A 12,635-nucleotide genomic window follows, 5' to 3' on the forward strand; every position below is an offset into this window, starting at 1 on the left:
CGTGGGAATCGGAGCACAGATTCTAGCATTGTAAATCTGTAAACTTACCGCTGTCCCACAGGGGTACAGACATACTAAAACTTTAATGCTTTCCATGCAGAATTAAATTTCATGGTTTCACACAACCTACATTGTTTTTTGCAGATATATCACAGTTAGAAAGAGATATGTGGTAGTAAAGTTAACTTTTTACATTAATATGAAAGTATAGTCATTAATACATACCTGTTATATAATTTTTCAAATTTTTAAAGATACACTTTCACAAATATTATATTATATTATCCCTTTTGTTTCTATTTTCTTCCACTTATTTCACAGTTATGATCTGTTTATTTTTATGGCCATACCTAGTAAGAACATTATTCAAAACAGTTTCCAAGTTTGACAAAAATTTAGGTAACTCTGTTTCATAACTAATAGCTTCAAAATATTTTTAATGGGAAAACAGGACAGCCTTTTATCAGTTACAATTTTTTTTTAAACCTCAATATTTCACCTTGCTGCCTCTTCAATCACACTAGTGGGTTCAGAACAACTTAAGAGATCTTTTCTCTTTGCTGTTAAATATATTTACACTCCAATATGTATTACGTTACCTTGATTTCGGTGACCATCAAAACATTATAATACCTACCAATATTTCTTATGCAGATATTAAATGCTAAACGTGAATTATTACTTTCATTCATATTTCAAACCTTTATCTTACATACATATTGTTCTTGCTTCATGTATATACCTAAATGTAATAATTGAATAATCTTACTGAACTCATGAATATCTCTCAATATATATTTTCAGTTACCAGTCTTTTTACATGAAAGGAGATAATATCAGTAATTAAATAACCATGTAATCAAACAGATTTAAGTAAATTTCCAGAATTTCATGAAATTAGCATACAGCACACTATACATGATTTAAAAAAAAATCCAAAAAAAATGTTAGGAATCAATTTTGTTCACCATCAAAATATGCATCTTAAGTGGCTATCAAGTCATTAAATAGATATTTGTGCATACATATATTAGGTGATCATAGATAGCTTAAACCTTTGTTTGTAAGATAAAAATAAATAAATACCAACTTTTCTCCTGACTGTTTGGTACTTTTGTAGCAAAAGAAGGACAAAGACACTTAATGTAATGTTTCCTAGTTTGAGGTATAAAATATAAAATTATACTCATTTATATATATATATAATATCTGACAAAATATAAATCAACAATTATAATATTCCTGCTAATTTAATTTTTGCACAGATCAAACACAACTGCAATTTTATATGTTGAAAATATAATTTTTTTTGTGTCTAATTTTAATTAAATGCCTCTCTTACATGCTAGAAAACAAATCTAATTTCGGCATTGTTTTGCGGATCAATTCAGCAAAAAAGCCTGATTTTGGTCTAGAATGTTTGGAAAAAGGACACTTATCCTTCTTTTGGGATGGGAATCTGCTAGAAGTAGGTCTTGAATTCTGATCTGATTTTTTAAAAGAATTTAAATGAGGATGCTTCTGTTCTTTACCATTGATCAGTACTGATGGTTGATCATAATTTGTGGAGTTACTACAAGAGGGCATTACCTGAAGTCCTACTTTAATCTTCTTTGTTAGTGCTCCCTCTGGGAAAATAGCCTGGACCTGGGGAACTACTGTAGAACTGACCATACCACCCTCAGGTCCAATAGAATGGACTTCTTGTTTTACCCGACTGACAAGAGCAAAATATTGAGGAAAATCTGTGGTCAGGATTCGGGTAATGCGTTTGGTGTTAAGATCTTCCAAGGCATTTAGTTCTGTAAAGATATATCATTTTCAAACTCCCAATTTTTTTTCTTGTTAAGATTTAATAGCTAAGTTTTAAAAAAATGTAACGATTTTTAACAACTGATACATCAAAGCTCAAATAAAAATAATTAATGAAAGAAATGCAATAATTACTCCCAGACTTGTATATCAAACACCCAAATAAAAATAAAGAATTAACATTATTTTGAGATAATCCAGTTATATCAAACTTAGTATTGTATATTTAATAATAGCATTATGAAGTAAAAACCATACAGATCTTAGACTATTTTATCAACTCTCTAAAAACTTAACAATATTTTGCACCCTACAAAAATTTAATTAAAGCTCTTTCTGCTTTTTTCTCTCTGTAATCAAATTATAATATATTTTTTCTTTATTTTTAAAATGGATAACTCAAAATAATATCTAATCCCATTAAAAAATATACTTAAGGTATCTTTTAAAAAACTTATTTGGTATTTTAATCAGTAAGATATTTGCAGTTAAGCCATGGATCAATGAATTATAAGGTTCAATAGTCAAATTAAAAAAGGATCAAAGAAACACTTCAAACAATGACGTTTATCCACTATTATTCTGGAGCTTAATGAATTCATTCACTAAAGATGCTATAAATGTTAGTTCTTTTGATTGCATTATTATTTCTTGTAATTAACTACCTTTATAGTCTTTATAATTTAATTAATATTCTAATTAACCTGAACTCCCAGGTCCCGTACTCACAAGAATTTGTAGGGTCACGAGATTTGACCCCCCCGGGTAATGAATACACACTGCAAAATGCCCCATAAGCAAGGCAAGTTCTTTGCTTCGAACTTTGTACCATAACAAACTAAACAGCGTACAATTTGCACACACACCTGTCCACAATCAACTTTTAACAGGTTTCGTCAATGACAATAAGTTGCACAAAAATAAAGTGAAATTAAAATACCACATGATTAACCCTTTCACCTCGGGTAGGTCAAAATGTGTATGTCACAACCTTTCACAGAGTTACATTCACAAGTTAATTAAACTACTTTATTATCAATGTATATGAATAAACTTGGCATCAGAATATAGATAATAAATCAAAGTTTAGTATTATTTAAGTATTAAGTTTTATAAGGAAATATTTAAAAAAATTCTGAATCTCCCCTAGTATGAGAACTGTGACATTTGTTATCTCGATCTTCCCTCTTCTCTTATTTTTACCACTCCTTAAAGAAGTATGAAATTTAAATTACTCATTATAACGTTTTCTTCATTCAGGCAAAGTTAGATAAAGTAAAATAAATAGAAATATTATTAATAATAATTCTTTATGAAGTGTGTTTGCGAGAAAAGGGCAATAAAACAACAGAATGTAAGTATAAATAGATGTATACTGTTACAAGTTTTAAGTTACTTAGGATAAACAATTGTGGTTTTCTGTTACAATTTGCAGTCATACTAGAAAGAAAATAGGGGAATTTAGAATTATTTCCTAATTTTTTATGGTGGTTACGAAGTCAGCGGCTTCATATACAGTTAGGATAAAGAAAATAACTGACAAAATATAAAGTTTTGCTGAAAAACAAAACAAAAAAAAATTTCAGATGAAGAAAAGTATTTTTAATCTTATCATGAAAGTTACTTTGCATTCATAAAGGGAAACAACATGCAGTGTGAATTGTAAATAGTTTTTCATTGAACATTAACATGCCTCTTTTCCACTTGCACAAGGTAAACATGTAGTGTACATTGTAAATAAAGTTTTTCATTCACACGGAAATGCTTTTTTCCTTTTTTTGGAATTTATTAAATTCTACCTATGGGTCCCTTGAAAGAAAAGTTGAGAGTATGGGACACTAGTGAGAACTCAGATTATATATATAATTTTATAAGTATAATCTAGCTGATATTTGTAAAAAAAAAAATTAATATGTTTTGCAGTAAAAGCATATTTAGAAACTAGAATAACCTTCTCCTTCAAAACTCTCATTCAAGACATCTTGAACTGCTTCATCTGTTGCCTCGAGTGTATGCTCTCGCCAAACTTCTCCATTATCACTGCGTAAAATAGTTATCTCTCGTTCTTTCCCTCGAAGAGATGTAAAGTGTGGAACTTCAATTACCACAGGTCTAAAAATGTTCAAGGATAGGTTTTTAAGAAGAAAGTAGCATGTTAATTCAAGTTCATTTCATGAAGTCATTGATATTTAATAGATCTAATTACCAGATTTATTAAGTAAAAGAATTATTACATATATTACACATTTAAAAAATATTTTACATAATAAAACCTTTACTATAGAGAAATACACTCTATTTTATCTTTATGCATTCTGCAGGAATGAGTGACAAGCAATGACTTTTATTACATTACATTATTAGGCATAAATCTTTTAACTTTAATAATGTTTGTATTTGATATAACATATTTCACACAAACTCATTTATTTTTAGTATAGATAAAAATTCCCTAGTGAGTAATAATGTACATTAATAAACACCTACAAAGGTTAAAAAATGTGAATAGCATGTTATTGATCATAGTCAAATGATGCATGTGTGAAGAACTATACTTAAAAATTAACGTACCCTAAGAACTTAGCTCCAACAGGCCCAACCTCTAAAATCCGTGAGGCACAAGCTTCTCCCTCCATTAGTGGAGGAGGGTGGACTAATTTTTCTTTTCTCAAGTAACGACAAGTGATTCTCATAGGCATAGAAGCTTTCCGTGGTGGTATTATTACTCTTACACCTGAATGTCGGCATCCTCGCATGGCCCCTCCTCGAGCATCCACCATAAAGCTGACAAGGAACCTAAGCATAAGAAGAAACATGAAACACTTTGATCTAAAATTATGTGAATAAATGTAATGTTTTCATTTAAGTTAAATGATTCTGAAACACACAATAAAATTTATATTTTACACAGGTTAGTGTTGACTTGACATGAAAATTCATCAACAAATATTATTTTGATAAGAAAATTGAATTATTCTTATAACTATGCATCATTAACAATCTGACACCTGTCATAAAAATAATGAGGTAAAGCCCAAATATATTCAGAATTTCAGGTTAGCAACACAGAATATATTGACAATGTTAGATTTAATTATGTTATATACATTGTACTTGTATGACACTGGATGCTGTCTTAACACACTATCATTCTTTTACAATTAAATTCTATTTGACTTCATTAAAACACCAGCAATTCTTTATTGAATTTAGTTTTAAAATTTGGTTTATTTAAAAAACTGTATTTCATTCTTTAATCCTTTTTTTATGAATTTAAAATATGTGTTCCTCTATTTATAATGAAAAAAGGTTTTAAAAACATACTATAACTGACTTACGTCTTCCATTTTAGCTTGCTAAAGGTTCCACGGAAGCACAAGAAAGCAAAAGTGTAAAAAAAAAAGGTACAGGTTAGCTTAGCAACACCACTACTCGTAATCAGAAAGAACACAGCAGTGTGAATTTCTAGCTATGTTCAAAAAAACTAACAGCAGCATCCAAAAACTTACATGCACACCAAAGTATAAAACACATACACAATAGTTCATTAAACAGTGAGCTTAATATAGAAGTAAAACCAAACATTTTACAGTAGTGAACTTAAAAATTTAGTCACACCTGTTAGATACAAACTGTATTTGTACATAAATATACCAAACAAAAATCACATCACAGAACAAAAGTAACGTTCAATGTTAAGGAAATCATTAAATTAGAAAAATATACTGTTTATTATCAAAGACTAACATTTTTATTGTTACATGCATGGTATTAGATGTATGATTAGAGTACAACAGAGATATCATGGGAATTATGTCTTAATAATTTGTTTCACATTCCCATTAAAGTCATCCAATAAGTACATGTTTGAAACAATCACAAGATTGTTCACTTGAAATACATTTCTTGTTAAAAACGTATATTTTTCCCTCAATTATCCCACAATTTAGTATAATAGATTGTTGAATGCAAAATACTAACAATAAACTTTAAGCAATCATTACTTTTTCAATTTATATTTTTGGTATAGAATTATCTCTTGATTCACAATGATGGAACCTGTGATGTTGCATAGTGAATGATGAAGCTGGGAGCAAGAGCAGGTGATTGCTCATATCTTCCCTTCAGAGGTAAGGATTTCAAGATAACTTTACAAACAAAATTAAAAGAAAACAATCTGATTTACTACTAAGTTTGCTACACAAATATTTTAGCGCAAAAAGAAAAATATTTAAGGATATAACTTTTCAACAGTTAAATGAGTACTTCTAAATGAATTTTCTTTAAACAAGAATTATATGTATTCTTTTTCCTTTACATGTATGTTTTATGCAGGTGAAAGCTGTTAACAATTTGATAAGTAAGTAGTATGCCAAGACAGGGCACAAAATTAACACTGAACTGGTGTCAAATGTTCTTAAAAATTATGTCAGGCACATTCTAAAATGACTGAACTTCAGTTAGAACATACAGTATTAGATCTCTGTTGAATAACTGGTGCCAAATACTTGTTCATAAATGAGTGTTGTTTGTCAACAAATAAGAAGAAAAACTTGGATAAATGATAATAAAGAATTAATTGACATGTCTAAATGAAAGCATTTGTTGGTTTATTTTGTACAACATTTCGTTCTTTGTCAGGTAGTATAGGCCAAGTAACATGGTCTTGACTGCCTTGCAAAAGGCTTCTTTTGAAACATCGCAACAAAATACAATAGGAAAACTTTTCATTTCACTGTCATGTTTGTTAATCTTTACATGTAGGTTGCTTTACAAACTTAGTGTAAGTCAAAGTAAAATAAACAGCACCATCCATCACCATGCTGTTAAACTAATAAAATCATTCAAATATGCAAAAAAGTTAAAACCCCGATTGAAATAAGAAATTAAATGAGGGTAAAACAATATTATAAAAAGCTATTATTTATAGTAGGTAAAACATCACCATTATCATCTTAAAAGAATACATTGCAAGCACTAAATGTAAATACATTCACCAAACATAATATATTGAACATTCACAAACAGTCAAGTGACAACTTCTATTGCAGCCATAGCTGATCATATCACACAAAGCTTTATTATTTGTTATTCTTAATGTAAGGTATATTCCCTACCCTGCATGAACAGGTGCCCTCGATATGTCAATGTTATCTGTAGTGTAGTTACCCACAAATGTTTTCTCAACATTGTGGCTGACATGAATAGGTGAAAGGTTATCTTCCTCCACTGTTAATGGGGCTAAAATATCAAAATATATTGGAATCACACATACATTTATGTTGCCTGTCAATATTTCATTCAGAACACACAATATCACACTACTGGAAATATTTTATATACTTAATTTGATTTTTCTTTAAATTAAGAGATATAATCTTTTCTTACATCATTTACTGAAATATTACAAAACCTTTCTTTGCCACATGTTTCAAAAGATTTACTGATCCAACAGTTTGGCAAGATATTCAGCTCAGTCTATTAAATGTCTACAGTATAAATATTAAAAACTTGTTCATATCACAAACACAGTGACCATTACATATAGAAAAGGTAGATATTTTCTGCACATATACATACATACATACACATTTTATTTTAGAACTAGTGATTTTTTATGAGATATTTCTACAGGGTATCAGACTAGTTTACTGTGATGGCAAGCCAATACCAGACTGATTATTAAAGCAAACAAGGTAATTGTTAGCCTAATTAGTTTATCAATGGCCTACATCCAGCTGAGGTAGATCTACAGTACAAATCTCTCTCTGTACTCATACATTTAAATACATATAGATATACAATATACATATTTCAACTTTATATAAAGTTAGGTTGTTATATAAACCCAAAATTTAGAACTGAGGAAAAATCTAGCACAATAAACTGTACTTTAAAGATCATAATTCCAGTTTAAGTATACTAATTAATACCTCAAGTGTTGTGATATTATTTTAAATTGTTAAACATTGAAATATCAAAATGAAGTACTATTTTATATATTTTGTCCACTCAAGATCATTTAGATTGTCAAAGACGACGGACATAAAACATTTTTCTTCAATGTAACTGGTTATTCAATTATAATTTTTCATGAAACACAACCTTCTACATTATTTAACCTGTATTTAATGCAGCAGTTTTAGTACAGTATCTATAAACAAAAAAATTTGAAAGGGTACAAGTTATTCTAGAACATTTTTACTATAAGGGTATGATAACATTCAAAATACAGCTCTAACAGTTTAGTACTTTTTTATAAATTGTTTTGTGTTCATATGAAAATTATTTGAGTTTATGAAAAAATTGATATGCTATAGTCTATGCTTCTTTATACAAAGAAATATATTAAACTTACTCCTGCACTTTTCTTGCTGATTCCATACATGTACAAACAAACACAAAATTTACACCAAAATACCATTATATGTTTTTTTGTTTTGATTTTTTTTACAGTTTAGGATGAGAAATCATCTTAATGTCAAAGTATTCTAATTTCCCTACTCATGCTTAAATGTTGAAAAGTATTGTTTAATATATAGCTGTAATTTCTATTGAACAAAACATAAAGTTTTATTCTACAATTCTATGAAAAGATGGTTTATAATGTGACAATGGAGAGGACAATTTAAAGTTAATTCCAGTAAAGGAAGTCAGAATGTTTAGTTTAAAATACTAAAGAACGATGAATATAGAAAACATCACATTTTTCTGAATACAGGCAAGCATTTCATATACCTACCTACATAATCAACACTCATTAACATTGAATCAGTGGCCCTCTCATCCCTGGTAACATCCATAGGCAGTGAGTCATCTCCAAGTGACTTCATTTCATCTACTGTCAGGTAACGCATTGACTGGTCTCCCAAAATTGTATCTTCCCCTGTTACATTATATGAAAACATAAACATGTCATAAATAATTAAAATAAGTGATTAAATAAAAATTATCTGTGAATGCATTAAACTATTCCATAAAGAGCCAGCTGACAATACAACAAATAATTACAAAAGTTTTTACAAATCGAGTATTTTAGGTTTAGTATGTTTTTGTGATTTTATTTGTTTTTAAGTAAAAAGCTATACAACTGGCTATTTTTGCTATGCCAATTTAATGCTGAATTTTAGCATTATAAGCCCTCAAGTTTATTGCTCACCATCAAGGGGCTTTTTTGGTGAACATAAAAATAAACCACATGCCTAAAGAATACAGTTTGATGGAAAACAGACTTCTATTCATGGATAATAGAATAGAAATAAACAATTTAAATATTTATTTAAAAAGGATTGAAATAAATCAATTTATGTCTTTGAAAACCCGAAAAGAAAGTTCTAATATATACACAGGAGAAAAAAAAAACTTTCATCCTGTAAACACTATGATACATAGTAAAAAAAATCATAACTGTTACAATTTCTACCCTTTTTACTCTTAATAGTGAGTCTGCCATGGTACAATTGGTTCAGAATTAAGGTTTTTGTGCACTTAAATTCTTCATTGAGTCCTTGTAAATGAGCAGAAATATCACTCCTAAACCAGTTCTACCAAAACAAACTCTTCTATTATAATGAGACAGTAAACCAACTGCTACCAAACCAACTGTTACATAATTTTTTACAAAGAAAGCAATTCAAGGAAACAAATAATAAAATAATTCTGAGTAATGAAATATATTTTTTACATTACTTCAGAAAGAATTGTTTGTTTGTAATTAAGCACAAAGCTACACAATTGGCTATCTGTGCTCTGACCACCACAGGTATCGAAACCCGGATTCTAGCGTTGTAAATCCGCAGACATACCTCTGTGCCACTGGGGGGCTTCAGCAAGAATAATTGTTTTACTGAGTTATAGTAGCTGTACTCATGTAAATGTGTTTACACTGAACTTAGTAGAAAAAAGTGACAACGAAAAAAAAAATATGGTATAAAAGTCAAACAAAATGTACTAACCAACTGTTAACATTAATGGATTGTCAGAAGGAAGCAGTATACTTTATACATGAAAAAAAATTTCTTTCACTCTGAAACTGGATAAAAATCATACAGTATTTGCTACAATATATAGTTGATTGAATTGGTCAAAATTTATTACCTTTGTTTATTACTGAAATATATATATACTGCAATTAGTATTTTGATGATACAATCATTCTTACAAGTATTTCAATTTAAACACAGTTTAATGATCCTTAAAAAGAATGTACTGTAAACAAATTTAAATGAAATTTATGAAATGTTAAAACAAGACCATTACACCTTCTAATAGACAAAAATACAAAACCTTATAACCTAGGTGGTTTTGAAAGGTGGAACTTTTGAAAGTGTTATAGGGATTTATATTTTATGTCTTAAACTGATTTTTTTTAACCTACACGTTTTTCTAGCATCCTTAAACTTTCTAATAAGATGAACAAAAATATTATTGTTAAAGCAAAATTGTACCATTGAATATAAACAAATGGGATTGAAAATAAACATTCTTCCATGTAAAAATTAAAGAAAAAATTCAGAGTTGAATTTTATTCAATAAAAAATTTTTGTTTTGAGTTTATTACAGAATATCTGAACGAAATCATTAAGTGTTTGTGTTTCCTGAATTTTTTCCAAGCAAAATGCAGCACTTGTAGCCCCTAGAGGAGGAAAATGAAAGTCATAATAATTTTGAACAAAATGGCACTAAGATGACCTAGTAACTTCAATACATGTTAATTTAAAGATTTTTAGCCAATCACTATTTCTCAACCTCTGTTGTCATGGTACATTTTAACTGTCTGTATCTCAGCTTCAAGAAGTTATAGGTTAGTGATCCAAACATCTAAACGTTTTTTCCATTCTTTTCAACTGTGCAAGCCAAAATGCCTTTAAGTTTAGTGGAGATTCATGCAGAGATTAAAACAAAATGATAAAAGCTGGCTTAGTGATATTTTGCTTGAAAATATGATATTTGTGAACAATATCTACTATAATTATATTCCTCGATTTTTTTAAACTTGATTTATCATTTTATACTTTGTGTGAATTATAATGTTGCAGTATGATAGAAAAATAAACATTTTTTGTGGAATAAGGTGAATTAGGCTTAGTTAAATCATTTTGCACTCAATCATATCAAATGTTTCATTTTGATGATAAGACCATTTTATGTTACGCTTCATTTACATTACATTAATAAGGCCTAGGTAACTGCTTGAATGGGCAAAGAAAATCACCAAAAATAATTGTAAAATAAATATATAAGTGAGTATAAAATTGGTTTAAAACTTAAAACATATATTAAGTGAAACCTTCTGATTAGCAATAATAAAAAGAGTTGGCTTGATTATAATTTTGGTATTGTAAAATTGTTATTTTTGTTTTATGCAAGTGATTGTAAACATAGTGGAACTGCATACAATGTTTTCCAAATCAAAACAAGGAAAAAATGTCCAGTTTTATTAAAAAACACAAAACTCAGTAATTAAAATCTATAAAAAAGTAAGCATTTTAAAATGTTTTTTTTAAGAAAAACATATCACAATGAAATCTTTTCGAAATTTCAAAGCTGCAAATTCATAAATATATCATCTATAAAAATAAGATATTATATTTGCATAATCTGTAGAAAAGTCTTTAGAGGTTTTAAATTATTTCACCTAACAGAATATTTTTTGCTATAAAATAAAACAAACAATACAAAGGTGTGTGAAGCTGAAGCATCTGGGTCTGATAGTTAAAATACAATTCTGTTGAATTAACATATAGTTATTTTATCAAGTTTTGTGATACTTTAAAAATTCTATTGTAAACACATTTAAATACAACTTACAAAAACACTACGGCATGGCCATTAACCTTTCTAAACAGATGGACAAATAGGAAGTGAAGATGGATAAACTTAACAAGTTAATTACAACAACACAATTTAATGCTAACAATTACTGCATGATTGCACAAGCAAAACTACTGCTACCCAAAACTTCCTTACGTGTCTACTTATAAAGCCAGACACAACAAAAAGATGTCACATGACTATTAACTGGCTTTACATATCTATTCCTTCATGTTACAATAATGTGGTATCTTTTTTTATCATAATAAAGAAACTGTCATTTAAAAGACCAGTTAACTACATCCTGCAACAAGTCTACACTGATCAACTTCATTAAATTTACATATATCAATTCAAGATCAGGTACTACCCTGAAACCAAATGTAATACACTATGTATAAAAATGATTAACAACCATGTTTGGAAGTACAGTATGTGACAGACATGAAATTGAATGTTACAACATTCTAAGTAGGTACATTAGTATCCAAAGATATTATAAAATAACCATAGCATTATTTGCTAGACTAAATATTAAAATAATTTGAATTTAAGGCAAAGTGAAACCACTTAGAATTAAGCATGTATAAAAATTAGAACAGTTATAAAAGCAATAGTAAGAGAAAGGAAAATCATAAGTAGGCAAAGTATGGATTTTCATTAAATATCATTAACAGGCAATAAAAAAGAAGACTGTGAGGTTCACCTGAACAATGAAAAAAACAGAAACTAAGCCTAAACACAGAGTCCACTGAGTGTACACCGAGTCAACCTGACGAACAGAAAATAAAAAATCTGAACAGAGAAGAAATTATTCCTTTCAAACATATTCTCCACAACAATTGTAGATCTATTCCAATTGTTACTAAGGAAACATATAAGTTACAAGTAAGTATACAAATTAAACTTTATGTGTTAGAATCTTAAAACTGTGTAACATGATTATTTTGCTGGCTTAAGTTTTAAAATTAATGACCAAAAAAAAAAAAAAAAAAAAAAAAAAAAAAAAA

General features: G+C 28.6%; 1 protein-coding gene across 1 annotated transcript in view; it reads right to left on the reverse strand.

Annotated features, from left to right (window-relative positions):
* LOC106458236 (ankyrin-3-like) overlaps positions 1 to 12,635 on the reverse strand; it is a 217,974-nt gene that overhangs the window by 68,502 nt on the left and 136,837 nt on the right. Inside the window, 6 exon segments of the mRNA XM_013917714.2 lie at positions 1,591 to 1,802; positions 3,764 to 3,924; positions 4,384 to 4,608; positions 5,151 to 5,168; positions 6,930 to 7,053; positions 8,555 to 8,698. Of these exon segments, the coding sequence (XP_013773168.2) occupies positions 1,591 to 1,802; positions 3,764 to 3,924; positions 4,384 to 4,608; positions 5,151 to 5,168; positions 6,930 to 7,053; positions 8,555 to 8,698 (884 nt within the window).

This window comes from Limulus polyphemus, unplaced genomic scaffold (assembly GCF_000517525.1).
Source record: "Limulus polyphemus unplaced genomic scaffold, Limulus_polyphemus-2.1.2 Scaffold433, whole genome shotgun sequence".
NCBI lineage: Eukaryota > Metazoa > Arthropoda > Merostomata > Xiphosura > Limulidae > Limulus > Limulus polyphemus.